Below are 20,166 nucleotides of genomic sequence, written 5' to 3'. Positions count from 1 at the left end.
TCTACTAACTTTATTGAAGTGTGAGATTTGTTATATCAATTGAAGTTTTTATCTGAACTTTCTACAAACGCAAATGGAATTAAGAGATGGATAAATCTGACTTATGTAACCATTTACTTATCCTGGTAGTTAGCTTGTACATGCAGTCAATAGGAAGTAAACTGCAAGGGTTTTAGTCACATGATCCACTTTGAGCTGCTTTCACAAAGTCCAATTGAGTTTTGTTGAGTTTTTCCCCAAGTAGATATTACAAAGGTTGGATCAGCACTATGTGGCCATTTTGGGTCAGAGAATCATCGATTCAGCAATCCTGTGACCAAAAACAACAAACAACAAAAATCCAGCAGTGTCAGAAATGTTCTGCACAAATCATGCTGGGTGACTGAATTTCTGTTCTTCTTATGATTCCTGAAATCAACAGACACAATATTTTTTTATCATAAATAAATATGGAAAAAAGGTTGGATTTTTCTTCCTATAAATTCAAACAGATTTTTCTTCATCTACATCTAGAAGTTTCCAGGGACTTTGCAAGAAAACAATATATTAGTGTAATAGTAGATAGGAGAAAAAGAAATACATTTACACCAAAAAACTCAGAAATTTTTAGATTAATTCATATGTTTTTTTTTAGGAAAACAAGAGATTTTCTGAGTTACAAAGATTAAACATTTGTGAGAAAAATATCTAGAAAAAGCTCAGAAATTAAAACATTTCTGAGTTAAAATTAACTACCATTTTTTTCCTAAACAATATGTGAAATTAATATAAAAATTTCATGATTTTCTTTTCCTAGAAATTTTTGACTTTGAAGATTAGACATTTTCAAGTTTTTTCTATAAATTTTTTGAGTTTTCTTGCAGAAATGTACTTATTTTTTCTATCTGCAATGACCCTAATATGCCATTGTTGAAATGATTAAAAATATAATTTCATCACAATTATTTAAATAATAATTGAACCTCCATTTGTTTTTCTTTAAAAAATATTCCTTAATGTGGGACTTTTTCATGCCCTGTCAAATAACTGTACTCAAATTAAAGTTTGAATTTTTCACATTTTTTCAGATATTCCTTAATGTGGAATTTTCTTCCTCTTTTAAATAAATGTACTGATATTAAAGGTCCATTTCTCAAAAGTTTTCGGTGTGAGAATCTCTCACTCACATGCTTCAGGCCACCATAGAATTTCTTCATTATGGTTCTTTCCAGCTGTTGTTAGCCACTCCCCGCTAGAACGCCCACCTCTGACGGGGCGGAATGTGATTGGCTCATCCCTGCTGTCAGTTAAGGCTTTGGCCACGCCCACGCAGCGCTGCTTCCTGTGTGTGTGAGAGCCGTTGGAACTCCGTCTGTCTGCAGAGAGGCTTCGGCATGGATGGCAGCTTCTCTTCCACCAACTTTTCACCGGAGATTTTAAACCGTCCGCTTTTCGTTTTAGTCCGCTTGTATGACTTGGAAATGGGTTTGTGAGCGGAGTAAGCCAAACTTGAGTTAGACAGAGTGTTTAAAATCTTTTTGTTTCCTTCTTGGTTCGAGTTGTTTTAAAGGAAAAAAGAGGTGAAAATGCCAGTTGCAACTCTTCTGCCTTTCACCGCTCCGCCAAATAGGAAGTCTGCCAGCCCGACTTCTTTCAGGCTGACAGAGAAATTTATTCTTCTCCTGGTGTTCAGCGCCTTCATCACCCTGTGTTTCGGGGCTATCTTCTTCCTCCCGGACTCGTCGAAGCTACTCAGCGGAGTTTTCTTCCGCTCCCCCGCGGTGGAGACAAACACCCGCACCGGTCCGGAGAGCAGCTACTCCGGCTCGGCTGGAAGCGACGTCCGGGTCCTGGCCAAGATCAAGAAGGACCACGAAAATGCGCTGCTGGAGGCCAAGGACACGCTCCAAAAGCGACCCGAGGAGATACAATGGGACATATCAAAAGACAAGAAACTTATCATTGCGGGTCAGGCTGAGAATGATGTGAATAAAATACCACCCATTGAATATCACCGTCCGCCCGGAGCGACGGGACACGAACCGCTGGACCCCGAAACTAAGGAGAGACGGGCTAAAATCAAAGAGGTAAGGATCTGTTGAGCAACATTAACTGGGTTATGGGTAAATAAACGATTTAACATATGAACCCAGAGGCGCCTCCAGAAAGTTTTAAAACGGTTAAACCACTGATAATATGGAGGAGATGCACCAAAACTAGACAATACAAGTAATCCACTGAGCAAAATACTTAATAATACATCTGGACCTGATTTAGAGATGGAAAAATATAATATCTGATTTGACCTATATATATATATATTTCAAGGGTGCACAATGTAAAATAAACGCTTTATTAGACATACCTTGTTAGAAACAAGTTGGTAACCCCGTAATTCTACTGTAATTTTGTGGTTGAGATTCAGCAAATCATTTTTTGGAGATCCATATTGACTTAGTTACATCACACAGATGCAGCAGATTTTTAGCTGCATGTCCACAATGACTGTCTCCTCTTCCTCCATGTTTTAAAGATGCTCTAATGCAGTTGTACTTGAACGTTTCTGGTTCCGACCATCATAACAGAGAATATTAGTAACGTATAGTGATGTATGTTCTAGTTTATTTAGAATTTCTTCTAACATTTCCACCTCAAACCTGTAGATTCACAACACCCTTTGAGGCCCTGACTCCATTTTTTTTTAACTAAATGGATTGAGATCTGGTGATTGCAAAAACCATTGGACTCATTGTCAGATTAAGATGATTTGAGCTTTGAAATATGGATCATTATCCTGCTGAAAGTAGATGTTGGTCACCAGCAGCCTGAACTGTTGATATGCAGCGTATTTGTTGTTTAGACCAAGGTTTGATGCTACCAGGCAACATTTTTGCAGTTATTGCCCAATTTGTTTGAGTTTGTGTGGACTGTAACCTCAGTTTTCTGTTTTTACCTGACAGGGGTTAGGGTTAAAATGTTTAAATTCACTTAAATAATACTTTTTCAGCATTTTAATTCAGTGTTTGAACCTCAACAAGTCATCTTTGTCATATCTTGATGGCTGAATGCATTGATTTACTGCCATGTGATTTGAGTTGATAAGCTATTGAACAAGTGTTCTTAACAGTATCATTAGCAATATAAACCATAGAATAACACCTGAAATCTCAATGTGAAACTCCGTTTCATTTATTTTAATATGATTGAGCTAAAATAGTCATGTTTTCACTGGTGTTATTGCACTAATATCAACATGAATTTTGTGAAAAGTGAAAAATATGCTTCCATATTTCCATATTTGACATGCACAGGCAAATGGATAACAAACACATTGTTACCTAAATGGTCTATAAATATTTAATACAGGTGTTTAGTGACAAGAATCTTATCTGAATATCTCTGGAGATGCTGGTAAGACCTTTACGATCGAGTTTCTCATGATGTAGATGACGCAGCACTGAGATACAGTTACACATGATAATCCTGGACTTATCTATTATTTACGCATTATTTACGGACTTGTGGCTTATCTAGTAAAGGTGGTGTCTGTGTAATTGAGAGGCCTGCAGTTCCAGTCCAGCTCATTGAATTTGCTTTTTTATTTATGCTCGTCAATCTGTGCTTAAAGAAGGCTAAGTTTAGAGTTTTAAATGTCAATTTATAAGTCAGACAATCGTTTAGTTTCACACATTCTAACCCAGACACCTGTAGGTCATTCAGACGTTGCTTATATGCATCTGTGACTAATAAATGCTCACTGGGAATTGGTATGTATGAAAAGCATTGATTTATTAAAATACCTGCATCTCAGTAAATTAGAATGGAAAATATTTCAGTAACTTAATTCATGAAGTACAATCCATATAATACAGATTCATTAAGCACAGAGTGGTGCTAATCTATTAAGATCTTGATGATTTTGACCTAAAGCTAATAATTCTAGAAAAATCAATTGAAAATTAATTTTGTAATTGGAAATATGATGTTATGGTTCATGCAGTCTTGGGGGAGATCTTTTTTTTTTTTTACCTTGTTTTGAAGGTCAAAATGTAGCTACTTGTAGTGCTATGTTTAGTATTTTTGACACGGTCAGATCAAACATCTGACAAAATCTCCACTTCCACCAGTGTTCACATCTTTTAGCTGTAGATTCTCTTTCAAATATTCCCATATAGAAATGTCACTCTTTTTAATTAATATTTACAGCTTGTAATTTTAGGGTGTTTTCACACCGGTTTGATTATGGACCAAAATTGCAACATGTTTCACTTTCAGCTAGTGCTGTTCACTTTCACACTGCACTGAGTCAAATGATCCAAATCATTTGGAATAACTGTTCCCCTCCTCACCTGTGGTGGCGCTGCACCAAGAATCACTGAGGGAAACGATACAAAAGCCTCAGAAGATGACACTGAGCACAGCTTGCTTCTTTACAAAATTAAAGAAAAATAATGTCATCAAATTGTAGCGGTTTTATGATTTCTCTTTTTTTGTCGGTGTAAGACCACGAGACATTTCTTCCACTTTAATATTTACCCATAATGCCCTGCGTTGTAGTCCGTTTCCTGCTTTTGGAGCAAGCAGTCTTTGATCTGCTTGAATTTGAACCACACCAGAGTTCACTTCAACCGAACCAAAACCTAGGCTTGTAGGCGGACCAGAGTTCGCTTTTTTCAGAGTTTGATTTCGCATTCACACCTACGCAAACAAACCAGACTTTTATTTACTTATTTATTTCAAACTGTTTTTCAAAAACAAGAAACAAGTGATCAGTAGGACAAGAGAAAGCATGTGCATACATAGCCAAGAACAAAATAATTGGCTTACCAATACTTTTGTTCTAAAAGATGTAGGAAGAAGTGAACACTTATTTAATCCGACACCTTATCTAAATTTAATTAAACATATCACTTAACAACTCAATAATTATTATACATTTGTAATTAAAACCATGTTATTGTATTTATATGCCTAGGAACAGCAAATACATTTTATTATGTAAAAAGTGATTACAAACTAAAAAAAATCTATGGACCCATAGAAATAATGAAAATTGAAAACCAGACATACAGAATCAGAATAATTACCAACTCCCTGCCAATGTACACCCGATCAATTCTTCATAATCTGTGTCATATCAACAAGTAGAATAAAAAAAAAAAACCCAAGCGAACTGGAGTTGGAATGAAGTGGACCAATCAGTGGTGGTGTGATTCCACCTTTAGTCACCATCAGGTTGTGACATTCTCTGAAACTCACTCAGCGTCTGGTCTTTGGGAAAGAATGCACCAAGAACCCCCTTCCAGGCTGCTCCACCCGTTCTGCTGGTTTCCCTGTTCTGTGTAAAACCAGCTCGGGTTTCCTGCCATATACCGAAATTAAGTGACCCATATTCAAAAGCATCATGGCTGCCGAACGTTCATACAAGACGTAATGTACACCAACAGAATTGGGATGTGTTGTGTTCCCTGTCATTTGGCATCTTATCATTCCTAAAAACCCTCTCAGTAAATCTTGTAGCCGCCTGCAGCGTGTCTGGTGTTGTGGTGTCTCTGCAGAGTGTTCGGGGAAACGAGTGGAAAGCCCTGCGCTGGAGTCCCAGAGGTGGTGTCAGGTGGCAGCCCCGTAGCATGCAGTCAGCCTGCTGCTCCAGCTGATGTTAGGAGACGTTTGTTCAGAAATGCTGTTTAGATGAGCAGGGGCCATACTCTGCAGTGTTTTAAATTGGAAAACGGGATTTTTAGAGTGCAGTTCCACTAAATATTCTCATTTACATGGGCAGCTGATAGAGGATTGCTGAGTGAGTCAAAGATAAGAAGTTAATGACCTAAAAAAGCTGCTGGTGGACGCATTCCGACATGTGTATTTATGGAGAAATTAGTTAAATCCAGATACCTGTTGGGCAAAATGTGATGGTTACGATTAAGATAGGACCTTCAGTTGGAACAGCAGCTAACAGTTATTTGAGTAATCAGAGGTCTGTCACTATAAATCAATTAATTGCTTGATGAATTGAAAGGAGATCAATAATTTCCATTTGTATGACATATAGTTTTCCTCTTTCTATCAAAAACTGGATGATAAAAGTCTTCAGTCTGGTGCTTTAGTCTCAACAAGCCCTTTTTTTGAAGGACAATTTTGTTTAGAAACTTCATAATTAATTTTATGTGTTGTTTCTTTTACTTATTTTGGATTTTTTTAAATGTCTTCCAGTTCCAGTGTTAGATGTTTTTTAAAATTTAAAGTTTATTGATCTTTGAAAATGTGTTCTTGCTTTATTATGCCATTACCATTATTTTACTTGAACATGTTCTCTAAACAATATTATCGTTTATAGCAATAACTTATGGGACAACTTATCACCCAGCAAAATTTGTTATTGTGACAGGCCTAGTCATCAAGTATTATATCAGTTATTCTAGTGATTAATCGAGTAATTGGATTAAAAAAATAATTTAACCACCTAAGCTTATTTCACAGAATATAAAAAATTCAATTAATTTTTAAATAAGAAAATCTACATTTCATTGCCAAAAATGCAACTATGTACGCTTGATCATTTAAAGAAAAAGAAAAAAAAAAATACTTCAGCTAAGTTGTTTATTGAAAACAGCATAATTTTTAAAATCTTACATGCAAAAATGTCTATATTTTTGTACTGTCTTAGTTTAATTTCTGATTATGTGTTGTTTTAGTCTTTTTCCTCCATCTAACAATTATTTGTTTACTAAATTAGTTGATTAATCGATTGTTCATGATTATTCAAATTGTTCCAGCCCTACTTTCGATAAATAAAAAGTGCGATTTCCTTCCTGCTTTGGGCTAAAAAGCAAACAGGTTCGGCAGGTTCTGAAAATAAAATCAACTGTGTGATTCATGGTTGGATGAGAGGATCAAGTGTGAAGAGGTCACCTTCGACGGCACGAGTCTTAATCTATGTTTGATCAAAGTAAACACTCCAGCAGATGGAGAAAGCTTCAGCTGGACTGCTGTCACTGAGATGAAAACAAAACAGACAATATTATCACAGAAGAAGATGGCAAAACATTTGGAAAACAACTTCTTTCTTCATTACAATGCACATAAAAATATGAATGTGACAATAATCCATAAGAGGAAAGTGTCTGTGACAAACCTGTTAAGCTTAGGAGGAGTATTGACACAACACCGCTGGTTACGCCTCGTGTTATTAAACACCAACATCAGTCATGAGAAATTTCAGCAGGGGTTGCTTTTCATTTGTCTCCATCAATATCCTTTAGTCGTAGCTATTGATCAGAATCTCACAGCTGTGGCCGACAGTTGACTGGCATTGTGAAATAACCTGCAGCTGCACATGTTCTGGCTGAATAGAGATAATTGGATATGCTGGGTATGGTTTCAAATATTCAGTTGCTGTTTTTCCTCCAGAGAAGGTTAAACATGCTGTCCTGGGTTTCCTGCCGCCTCTCTTCAATTAATGACACCAGTTTCCAAATCAAAAATGGGACGTTGCTTCAGCTTCACTGACTTCTGAAATGATGACTTTCTTTTGTCTTTGAATTTTGTCTTTGAAAATTACAAAATATTATGTTCTGTCATCAATTAATTGTATTTTAAGTAGGGGTGATGTCACACTGTGTGTGAGAGAGCAAAGTAGTCTTTTAAATTAATTTAAAACAAACATGGAATGATTACAAACTTAATAGTTTTTGCAGACTTTAACATCTCAAATTAGCAGTTAGCAGTGTTAGCATTACTGAAGGTAAGCATCGGTGTCTGTGTATACTCTCTAAAGAATGCAGGCCCCTTATTTTGACTGAAGTTTCCTAAAGGCCATCAATATTTCCAAACCCAACAACTTCCCTAATTATTGTTTGTAAAGTTCAACAATATTTAACAGATGAACTTTGTTGCCATATGTTCAACCTGGGTGGTACCTACTGAAGTCAGCTGGTGATAAAATTATAATTGAATTAACACAATCATTCATAAATAAATCTAATAAAAATATATACAAATGTAAATCATGTATTAAAATGTATAGTTATATAAATAAAATTCTGAATAATTTTGATAATAAATAAAAAAATATTTAGTTTGGCCAAATGTTCTTTTATAAAATACGTTTTTTAAATTTTGCTACTTTGTGCTGTCCTTCGATTCATTTCTAAGCAATTTCTGATTCTGAAAATTATGTAATTTTAGTCATCTTCGCTCAGCAACAACATTCTCACTGAGGAGTGTTGTTTTCAGTTTGTCTCTACGGAGCAATAAAAATGCCATTAATTTAACTGGAATTGATACTTTAAGTGTTTGATCCTTTTCTATATACTGAAAGTCATACATGGAAACCTTGATCAGAGTCAAAAATGTACTAACAAAAGTTAGACAATATTAAGTATTAAAGATGTTGTACTTTGTGCTTTGGTTTGTCCTGTTCATTGATATTTGACTTGATAATCTGCCATCACAAGCAGAATAATATTTCTAACCTTTATCTGGGATATTTTTAAGTACAGATCTCTGTTAAATTGAAGTGTTCAGGCTCAGACTCAAACCTTTGTGCCTCTTGATTTCTCTGCCCTTTCTGTTTGGCAAACCAATAACCGTGTTGACCAAACACGGCCACACAAACCCTCTCTTACATGCTCTCCCTGATCTTGCTGCCCCGCTGTCATTTAGAGATGGATTTTTTTTAAAATATTTGTTGATACAGCCAGGTTCTTATTACACCACACCATCACCATCTGACCCGGTTCCCAAGGGGATCTGCTCAGTGCTGTTCGGCACTCTGGCTTTGTCATCATCGTGTTTGTTACCAGCGGAGGACATGAGGGGCCGTGTAAGGGATAAACAGCTGGTTGTGAGGGACCACCACCGTCCTAAAATCTGCTAAACATGTTTGTACCCTGAAAAATCAAAGGCTCCCTGGAGGATCCTGCCTCCCCACAGCGTGGCCCATGTTTGGACTCTCTCTCTCTCTGGAGGGAGCAGCAGTTGGGGGTAATAATGAAAACCTTGGCTGATAAACAGAAGGAAAATGGAGTTGGAAGAGGCCAATGCATTATTGTTGGAACACCTGTGTTATTTGAACTGACATGCTTTTCTGCCTGGCTGTAACAATTTCAGACTGGATGAGATGTAGGGTGTTTTCACACCTGATAGTCTGGTAGACTTGGTTCAGTTAGGGACCAAAATTGCTAAAGTTTTTCAATACTGATTGAAAAAACCTGTTCTTTTCCTCGTCTGTGGGGGCGCTGCACCAAGAACCGACACAAAAACCTCCAAAGAAGACATGAACACAACTTCCTTCAGCAAATGTAAACAAAAACAGAGTAGCGTCAGATTTTAGCGGTTGTCGGATTTCTCTTTAGTCTTCAGTTAAAAAACCGCACAAGACATTTCTCCTGCTAGCGCTAGATTCTCACGTTTGTTTTGTTTGTATTTACCCAGAATTCCCTACACAACTTCCTGCTTTTAGAATGGTCTCTAGTCTGATTGGCGTTCACATATGCATTCGAACTGCGGCAGAGTTCACTTCCACTGAACATTGACCTAATTGTTTAGCTGTATCGGAGTTCGATTACACTTTCAAAGAACTGGACTTTCTTGGCAAATTAACTGGAATTGGATTAAAGTGGACTGAAAGGGGCTGGTGTGAATTCACCCTTAAGGAAACTTCAATTCATTTTTAATGTTACATAGGAAAACTGGTCCTAATCACATACATTAAGCATAATTAGTTGAAAAGATGATCCATTCATGGTCAGTGTCTCTGGATTTTCTGGATAAACTGACAAAATTTCATAGAATACTAAGTCTGTCAGGCATATCTTTGCAAAAAGTACTTCCATACACAGAATATTCACATACTGTTTAAAATAAACAGTAAACAGTCGTGTTGCTTCTTCCCCAACTGCAAGAAAACTCTCAGTGCTTATAGATTTAGATCAGGGGAAAAAAGAGTGCTGAGTTTTAAAAATAGCACAGCGAGAGATAAAAAGGATATTGGTTGAAAAAGTTTTTGTCACATTGCTGTGGATTTGCATTTTATTTCCATGGTTGAAGTCTAGTGCTGTGAAAAAGCATCGGCCCCTCTTACAGATTTATTCAGTGCTTTTTGAAAACTGCTGTTTTGTAATTTATTACTGGAAAGCAGAAATCCAAACCAACATGGCTAGATGTGAAAATATAATTGCTCCCTTATTGTTAAATTGTAAATTAACTGCAACTAACCACAGTTTTTAGAGTGCTGAATTCAAGCAGGCCTGGTTACTGATTGAACTTTGGATTAAAGAAATATTAACTACTACTTATCTGACAGCATGAAGTAGGCAAGTTAAGTCAAACTGTCCCACGTTTTGTTTGGATATTTACAAACACAATGGTTGCAACTTAAATATATCATATACATTCTGAACATTTGATCCTCTTATACATATTTTGTCCAATGGAATCACCATCACCCAGTAATAAGATCACCTAATCTCATGCTGCGCTATGCAGACTCTCTGTCTGCACTGATTAGTATTAACTCAGACAGACACACTCATTGGTAGCTCGGAGTTTCAGTCTGACCAATTTTTGGATAAATCCAGCTAATAATTATTTAATAACTCTATAGCACTCAGACTGCTTATAACAGGGGTGTCCAAACTGTGACTCAGGTGCCATTTGTGGTCCTTTGAACAATTTTGTGAGGCCCCTCACTGCAGTGGTACAAATGTGGCCATCTAGTGGGAACTTTTGTAATTTTTGAGCATGATAATGTAGACTACCAATTTTGCTGGTCGATGAATTGTCCCAAACTTTGTTGCGATAAATTACAATTTTTCAAATAAAATAATGGTAACGGCATAATAGTGCAAGAAAACATTCTCAAAAATCAATAAACTTTAAATACTAGTGAGTATTTAACACTGGAACTGGAAGACATTTTAAATAAAATCAATTATGAATCTCTGTAAACAAAATTGTTGCTAGTTGAGGCTAAAGCACCAGACTGAAAACTTTTATCATCCAGTTTTGGTAGAAAAAGAGAATAATAATAAATCATGCAAATGGAAATTAAGTTTTTTTTTTTTTTTTTTTACATTATAACATTTCATTTCTTGGCTCTTTCAAAAGTTAGCTGAGTTGTGAAGTTCTGAATGAATAAAACCATCCACTGTTGTGACATTTGCATGGGACTACAGGGCAGCTGCTGTCCTCTGACTCAATGTTGGGCCTTTGATGAAAGATGAAGTTTGATGAGGTGGAGATTGTCGCTTTGCAAAACAGATGCAAATGAGCGTTTGGCTTGCCGTAGGCGAAGTGTAAGTGGCGTTATGTATTTTGAAGGCTGTCAGCCGGTAAACTACTGTGGCGCATGTTTAGAATGCACATAGAGAAAACATGCATGGTTTCTTGTAAACATCCACCTCATGGTTCGGAGGCAGGATGCTTCAGATGTTGGTGAAACTGACTGAATGCTTCCCAGAGATGACAGCTGATGAAAGATGAAACACTTCAGCCTCCTCTGTGTTTTCTTTACTTATTTCTGCTCTTCTCTTCATGTGTGTTTGTTTCTTTTCAGGTTGTAGACTTTAGATGTTTTTAAATCTTTCTGTTTTTTAAACCAAATTCAGATTTCTTTTCTGTTAAAAACATTGTTTTTAATGAACTTTTATAAATGGTAGAGCTTGATCTCCAACTCCTGCAGACTCTGTTGCCTCCAAGTCTTATTTCTGTTTTGCCTTTTGAACTAATTGTCTCAGTTGTCCTGGTCCTGCTCCTTCCCTTTAGAGTGGAAACAATACACATGCTTTTTGTTTGTCAGCTAGAGTTACTGCCAGCCCTCGCTAGGTGCTCTCTTTAATTGCCTTAAAGGTATAATGGTTCTGGCTCTCAAGCACCACCACTTATCCTTGCAGAGGTAAAGCTTTATATGCAGGATGCCTCTGTAGGGCCGAAGGTAGGCTGTAACCCTTTTTGTTTTATTGAAAACACAAACTAATAATAGCTGTATTTAACTTGGATCTTTTAACTCCAGACAAGTAGAAACCCAGTCAAAAATGCTCAAAAATCTCAACAATAACAAATGGGAACAGAAATCAGCAATAGTAATCTGTAACCAAACTGTCCTCTAAAAGATACTTTCCTACTTTTTATGGCCTTTTATATTAGTCTCTCTTGGCATCCATGCCCAGAGTTAAATAATTAATGTCACATCTGCTTTGCTTGTAGCGTGAGATTTTTTTTCCTACCTCCAGAGAAAAATCAAACTAACATCTGCTTTACTTGTTTTGTTCTACATGGAGACTGAATCAGACACAAATATGCACCTCAAATGCTGAACTGTGTAACAAACCATAATTACCCTGCTTACTCGTCTTAATTTTTTAAAAAGTAGAAATTTAAACTGTTATGACAATGTACCAGTCACAGCAGTGAGAGGAAACATGCATAGGAATGTTGCTGTGCTACATTGAGCCTTCCTATTATCTGCTGAATGTCTTGCTATCACTCGCTTTCTCACAGCATGAATGAACCACAGGCTTTGCTCAACATGCTAAATAAGTTTCCTTTCAATTTGTTTCCTACAACTTTATGGTTTATTTCTGTTAATAAAGACGGTTGTCTTTCAGTAACAACTTTGACACTGAAGAGTGTTGTTACAATGATGCCACAGTGTGTAGGTATGCTGCATTTGCTCATCAGAAAAACAGCAAATTAAAAAAAGAAAAAAATCATGGTTTTGTTGTATTTTGCAAGTTTTACAAACATTACACTTCATATTAAAGTCATAAGCTCATTTTTAATGTTTTTTTTACATTGTTGAATTTTTATTAAATGATACTTAAATATTTGGAAGTAACTATTTATCTTTTTCGGACCAACATCCATCAAGTCATTCCTGCATATATGTAAATCTATCTATTAAATATCTATAATTTGTATGAATAAACTATCTTTTTATGTTTTTTCTGGAACAGGGCACCAAAAGAATCCTGGCTGCAGCCCAGGGCCCCTCAGCCTTTTAAATCCGGCCCTGATTATTACTGTTACTAAAAAAGGTGTTTAATCCATTTGAGTGTTCTGATAAAATGTAAACATGTTAGACTTACTTGAAGTTGCTGGAGGTCTTCCAACATGACAGTTTTTAATGAATACACATTTATTTTAACCAATATTTGTGAGAAGAATAAATGTAATTTAAACTCTGAGAACCTTGTGAAGTTGGACTGTATTTTTTTAAAGTTGGATTTGGCCTGGAACATTTTGATTGGTGCATCTTCATTTACAATGCAGTCCTAATGGACAGCCCTCTAGCTGTGGATAATTTAAATCCATACATTAGTATGGATTTCTGCTGCAGGCCTCTCGCAACGCAAATGCAGATTGATTAATTCATTGTCTGGCTTTCAGGCAATCTTCGAGTTCACGCTGCAGATAGGATGACTAAAATCCTTTTTCTCCTGGTTTTTATGTTGCCTGCTCGCTGTGTGAGATCTTTTTAGGTGTGACTGACTGATTCCTATTCCGCACACACTCCAACAGTGTGTGTGTGTGTGTTTCAGCCTTTGTAATGTCCAACCAGAGCCCCAGGCGAGCCCCACAATCTCTCACACCACAAACCTAGATGGTATATTAAGCTTTATCTACTTGGACTAACCATCTCAGAGGCACATTTAACTCCTCACTGCTGTCGCTGGATTTACTCTCCCAGCTTCATTACTGCTCTCACATAGTGATTGAGCATTGATTTGGAAAGCTTTAGGCAACACAAATACGATGGATCACCAATACTATCATCTAGTTTTTTCAATAAAGTTCAAACCATGAGGCAGCCTGAGGGAGATGAATTGATGAGACTCAACTCTAGTGTAATCTACCGAGTGAAATGAACTCAGAACTGCAGTCATATTTAATGTTCAACGTAAATAAAAGTTTACATCTTATGGTGTATGTTTCATAAAAATACTTGGATAACTGCTTTAACTAGTTTTACTTAAACAGAATAGCAGTACTTTAGTCCTAAACATAATTATTACTGAAAACTTTTGCTAAAGGCACCTACTAAACTGAGAACATGTTTTTTTTGTAAGAAAGGAAGAAAGGAACAGGCTTTCTTAAATCTATCTGAGCAGCAGTGTGCAGCACAGACACATCCTCCAGTTTCTCCATCACTTTATCTGGAAATTCATGAAAAGAAATTATATTGTTGGAAAAGTTTAACTAACTTTTTAAACCTTTAACTTCTAAGCTTAGTGTTTATTCATGAAAAGCCAGAAATAGTTTATATATTTCATTAGGACTCATAAAACAAGCTAACGTTTTTGTGTTAGCTGTGCGTTGGCCTCATCTGACTCGCATGACCTTTCACTTGTTGCTACTTTTCCATTGTATTTATTGATTTTGGCTGCTATTTTAAAAAATATTTTACATGTTTTTACAAAATTAAAGTTTATTGGGCTTTAAGAGGGCGAAATTGCATTATTATGCCATTATAGATATGACTTAAACATGGACTCAAAACAACAATGTTATTGTTTATCGCAATAATTTATTGTCCTGCAAATTTGGCATGACGGTAAGTCTGCTTAATCCTGATATTTGTGAAGGTTAACAACCACAGCCACTTGTATCTTATGCTTATAACTGCCTGTTTTAATGGCTCAAACACCAAATATATATCTTAATATTCCTTAATAAACACAGTGAGAACAGTGTTAGCACTACCATGGAAGTTTACGTTTACAATCTAGCAATTTCTGTACAAGGAAAGAAAAGGGAAAGGGAGAATAAAACGCAAAAAACAAACACCAGAGCTCTGTTGAGCTGCCTCGTACTTCTTGTGATGTCATTAGAGTTAATTGGCTTTTTTTGGGATGGGACATTTAATGTTTATTTAAATAACAATTTACAAAAAAACCCAAAACATGATATGCTGTACAGATTAAAAACTACGTCAAACAAGAATTTTATACATCTTTACAAACCTATCTGACCAGCAGCTTTAAGTTAGTTCTTCAGTTTTCCCAGACTAAGACTAAAAGAAGTGGTGTCTGGAAAAAGTTGGCTAAATGAAATGTCAATATCAAGTTGTCGGTAACCTTTCTCGCTCCCTCAGCAAATCACTTTGTTGGACGCCTCAGTCGGCTTCGCTCTCCTGCACTTAAAGCTCGCTTTTAAGTTTCTGTGGAGCTCGTTGCCCAACCGTCACAGCCAGACATAAACAGGCAGACATGCATTTAATGCGACGAAGGGAAAAACTCCAGAGGAGTCCATAGTTCACCGTTGGCCTCGTTGAATGGAAAAAAAAATCTGAAGTGGATGTAAAGGTCGCAAAAAGAGGAAGTGTTGTAGAGTTTCAATTTCTTCTCACTATCTCACACCACCTTTATGTATAGCCTGACCTTTTTCAGCAAAAATAAGCTGTTAAGTTTTTATCAATACACTACAGGCTTTGACCTGCTGCATAAATGGATCTGCTTCCCCTGTGTCATGATCCGTGTTTCTATGTGTTTATTTTCTAGTTTCTATGTGATCCTGTTCCCTGTTAGTCCTGTCTCTGCGTCTTTCCCCGTTGATTGTCTCCCAGGTGTGTCTCGTTCCCGTGATTGCCCCGTGTGTATTTAGTCTCCCCTGTTGTCTGTGTTCTTCGTCGGGTCCTTGTCAATCTATGTCGTCTGTTCCCGTAGATGCCTGTTTCCCCGTGCTGCTCTCTGTTGTTCCTCGTGTGGATTATTGTCATTAAATTCATCATTTTTCACCATATCTGGGCCTAAGCGTCATCTCCTCACCTACCACCACACCGCCTCATGACAGAAGGACCCGACCAAACTAACGGTGAGGAAGCTATGGCCCATGAGGCGTGGATCCAGCAGCAGTTGGAGTTGGCACAACGGGATCTATATAAGGATGTAGAGATCCTGCCTTCTCCGCTGCTGCTGGAGGAATTGGGCCTACCCTCGGACCTAGACTTGCCCAGGAGACGGAAGCCGCGGCGGAGGTCTAAGGGCGGAGCAGCTCCTTCCAGCCCGAACCTGTGGCTGGGATCGCGGCTGATACGTTGCCCGCCCGAATATGGACCCCGCCGTTTCTGCCTTCCGGAGCCGCCGGAGGTCCCGGTCCCAAGACATCCAGGTCACCAACGCGACGACAAGCAGAGTCCCTGGTGGGGAGCACGTATGGCGTACTGCCCCCCAGGTGTGGGACCACGTCGCCACGAGCGCCCTGAGCCGCTGGAGGTCCCGGCCCCTGGGCGCTGGAATCACCAGCGCTCTGAGCCGCCGGAGGTCCCGGCCACTGGGCGCTGGCGTCACCATCGCTCTGGGCCACCGGAGGTCCCGGTCCCGGAGCATCGACGTCGTCGCCGCCATCGACCTCCGAGGCTTCCTGCGCCCGCTGCCGGCGTGCAGCTCCCCGAGCTTCCTGCACCCGCTGCCGGCGTGCAGCTCCTCGAGCTTCCTGCACCCGCTGCCGGCGTGCAGCTCCCCGAGCCTCCAGAATTCCCCGCGCCGAGGCGCCGTCAGTCCCCGCTGCCTCCGGTCCCCGCGCCGAGGCGCCGTCAGTCCCCGCTGCCTCCGGTCCCCGCGCCGAGGCGCCGTCAGTCCCCGCTGCCTCCGGTCCCCGCGCCGAGGCGCCGTCAGTCCCCGCTGCCTCCGGTCCCCGCGCCGAGGCGCCGTCAGTCCCCGCTGCCTCCGGTCCCCGCGCCGAGGCGCCGTCAGTCCCCGCTGCCTCCGGTCCCCGCGCCGAGGCGCCGTCAGTCCCCGCTGCCTCCGGTCCCCGCGCCGAGGCGCCGTCAGTCTCCTAGTGTCCCTCCAGAGTCCCCTAGTGTCCCTCCAGAGTCCCCTAGTGTCCCTCCAGAGTCCCCTAGTGTCCCTCCAGAGTCCCCTAGTGTCCCTCCAGAGTCCCCTAGTGTCCCTCCAGAGTCCCCTAGTGTCCCTCCAGAGTCCCCTAGCGTCCCTCCAGAGTCCCCTAGCGTCCCTCCAGAGTCCCCTAGCGTCCCTCCAGAGTCCCCTAGCGTCCCTCCAGAGTCCCCTAGCGTCCCTCCAGAGTCCCCTAGCGTCCCTCCAGAGCCACCTAGCGTCCCTCCAGAGTCCCCTAGCGTCCCTCCAGAGTCCCCTAGCGTCCCTCCAGAGTCCCCTAGCGTCCCTCCAGAGTCCCCTAGCGTCCCTCCAGAGTCCCCTAGCGTCCCTCCAGAGTCCCCTAGCGTCCCTCCAGAGTCCCCTAGCGTCCCTCCAGAGTCCCCTAGCGTCCCTCCAGAGCTTCCTAGTGTCCTCCCCGAGCTCCCAGCTCCAGAGCTCCCAGCGCCCGCAGCAGATGGCGCTCCGCCAGAGCTCCCAGCGCCCGCAGCAGATGGCGCTCCGCCAGAGCTCCCAGCGCCCGGAGCAGCCGGCGCTCCGCCTGAGCTCTCCGAGTCCGCTGCCGGTGAGCAGCTCCCCGGTGAACCTCCCGAGAATCCAGCCGGCCGTCCTGCCGGTTCCACAGCCTCGGCTCCGCCCGAGCTCCCAGCGCCTGCAGCAGCCGGCGCTCCGCCAGAGCTCCCTGAGTCCGCTGCCGGTGCGCAGCTCCCCGGCGCTCCGCCCGAGACTCCGCCCGGCCGTCCTGCCGGTTTCCCGGCCTCTGCTCCGCCCGGCCGTCCTGCCGGTTCCCCGGCCTCTGCTCCGCCCGAGCCCACGGCCTCTGCTCCGCCCGAGCCCACGGCCTCTGCTCCGCCCGAGCCCACGGTCTCTGCTCCGCCCGGACCCCAGTCTCCAGCGCCTGCAGCAGCCGGCGCTCCGACCGGCCCACCGCGGCACAAGCTCCGCCTCCAGCGTCGCCGCCCACCGCGGCTCAAGCTCCGCCTCCTGCGTCGCCGCCCACCGCGGCTCAAGCTCCGCCTCCTGCGTCGCCGCCCACCGCGGCTCAAGCTCCGCCTCCTGCGTCGCCGCCCACCGCGGCTCAAGCTCCGCCTCCTGCGTCGCCGCCCACCGCGGCTCAAGCTCCGCCTCCTGCGTCGCCGCCCGCCGGACCTCCCACGAGAGGTCTGCCTCCTGTGCCGTGGTCGGCCCCCGGAGGGTTTTGCGGTGCTTATTTCGTTTTGGATTTGTTTTTTGTTTTTCTGGACTCTGGCCCTCCTACCGTCGCCCCTCCGCCCACCCTGTTGGGATCTGGTTTTGTTTTCTGGACTCTGGCCCTCCTGCCGTCGCCCCTCCGCCCACCCTGTTGGGTTGTTTTTTGTTGTTTTTCGTTGGACTTTTTCTGTTGGGCGCCTGGTAGTCGCCCCTTGAGGAGGGGGTACTGTCATGATCCGTGTTTCTATGTGTTTATTTTCTAGTTTCTATGTGATCCTGTTCCCTGTTAGTCCTGTCTCTGCGTCTTTCCCCGTTGATTGTCTCCCAGGTGTGTCTCGTTCCCGTGATTGCCCCGTGTGTATTTAGTCTCCCCTGTTGTCTGTGTTCTTCGTCGGGTCCTTGTCAATCTATGTCGTCTGTTCCCGTAGATGCCTGTTTCCCCGTGCTGCTCTCTGTTGTTCCTCGTGTGGATTATTGTCATTAAATTCATCATTTTTCACCATATCTGGGCCTAAGCGTCATCTCCTCACCTACCACCACACCGCCTCATGACACCCTGTGGTTATACTTTTATATTTGGTACATGAAAGAAGGTAAAACAGCTCCTCAAGTCTTAAAAACTCTTTTCTATTCCTTTTTACATCTTTAAATAGAGAAGTTGCTGATTTTAGATGATATAATGTTAGTGATCATAGTTATGATCCTAAAAATGTAAATTGGTGCACTTGTTCTTAAAATTAAGGAAAGTAGAGAAGTTAGAAGCATCTTGTGTTCTGTTTGTCTGCTTCTCTTTATAAATGTTACTGCTGAATGTGAGCTTTATGGAGAATGAAGAGACAGAGAGTTGCACATGTTTTGCATTTTGTACTTTTGCAGCAGGATTATTCCCTGCTGAACACAGTGATATAAACACTGGGCAGCGCAGCCTCCAGTGGTTCAGGGGGAATGCACAAATCAACAAACCAGTAATGACATTAACGGCCGTATAAAATTGTTGTAGCTCTTGGTTTTAGAGTGGTCAGTGTGCAGTTTGTCTGCTGTTTCATAAAGCTGCAACTCTACCGGCATTACATCTGCATGACCCTGTTACAAAGCAATTAGTGTATTAGTAGAAGAACAGCCATATTGTGGATTGATGCATGAAATAATGGCAACACTTAAAGAAAAACAGACGTAGTTGATGGTTTCATATTTGGAAACATTGCAGAGATTAATCACTTGTGACATGAGGATGTCTTTTTTTTGTGGATCTGTAACTTGGATGATTTTATTTCAAGAGATGAAGTAGAATATGTCTCTAAATTTATGCTGTTTATCAATAATTTTTTTAAAGGCTTTGTGACCGTTTTTCACAATTAGCTGAACAGGTAGAGGAACGACAGAAAAGGGAAGTAGAGTATGGATGCCTACCACTTAGCCACCTGGTGCCGCATAAATGTTCTTTTTTTTTTACAATTGTCTTTTCACTAAAAGACGGGAAGTTTCATTTAATTCAAAAAGTAGAATTTTTTTATATTTTAAATGCTATTTGTTGTTTTTAAAAACAAGTCCTGGCCTCTCTACTGCAGTGCAAACTGTTTTTACAAGGTGTGATTCCCATTTTCCAAAACAAATCGTGTATATAAAACAAGTCTTTATATAGTTGCACAGATTTAACTGAACAGACCACCTGGTTGGTTTTATTGTCCATTTTGACCTCTGTAAGGGTCAGAGGTCAGATTCACTCAACAGTAAGTCCATCACAATCAGAATTCAACCAGTAACTGGTAATAAAACCAGCACTAGCATTTTAGCTTCAGGGACGATTAAAGATGATCTCAGTTAGTTTCAATTCACAAATCTGGAACAAACTTCCAGAAAACTGCAAAACTGCTGAAACACTGAATTCCTTTAAATCAAAACAAAAGCCCCAACTGTTCAGAGTTGCTTTTGATTAATAATAACTGGAACATTGATAATTGTACTTGATGTGTATTTGCTTGATGATGGCATTTGACAAAATGTAATGTTTATTACTTGTTTCATTCATTTCTGTACTGTTTTAATGGTGTAAAGCACTTTGAAATGCCTTGTTGCTTAAATTGCTTTGTAAATAAACATGACTTATCAGTGTCTATTCAGCTGTATTCAAAATGTTCGTTGTATTGAGGTTGCTTACTGAAGA

General features: G+C 40.8%; 1 protein-coding gene across 1 annotated transcript in view; it reads left to right on the top strand.

Moving 5' to 3' along the window:
• The first annotated feature begins 1,329 nt into the window (after positions 1 to 1,329).
• man1a1 (mannosidase, alpha, class 1A, member 1) overlaps positions 1,330 to 20,166 on the top strand; it is a 124,694-nt gene continuing 105,857 nt past the window's right edge. The window contains exon 1 of the mRNA XM_008397245.3: positions 1,330 to 2,066. Coding sequence (XP_008395467.2) covers positions 1,566 to 2,066 — 501 coding nt within the window. The 5' untranslated portion in view covers positions 1,330 to 1,565. The remainder of the gene's footprint in view (positions 2,067 to 20,166) is intronic.

This window comes from Poecilia reticulata, chromosome 21 (assembly GCF_904066995.2).
Source record: "Poecilia reticulata chromosome 21, P_reticulata-male-v2, whole genome shotgun sequence".
NCBI lineage: Eukaryota > Metazoa > Chordata > Actinopteri > Cyprinodontiformes > Poeciliidae > Poecilia > Poecilia reticulata.
The sequence above is the reverse complement of the archived record's forward strand: the minus strand, read 5'-3'. Positions and strand labels throughout refer to the sequence as shown.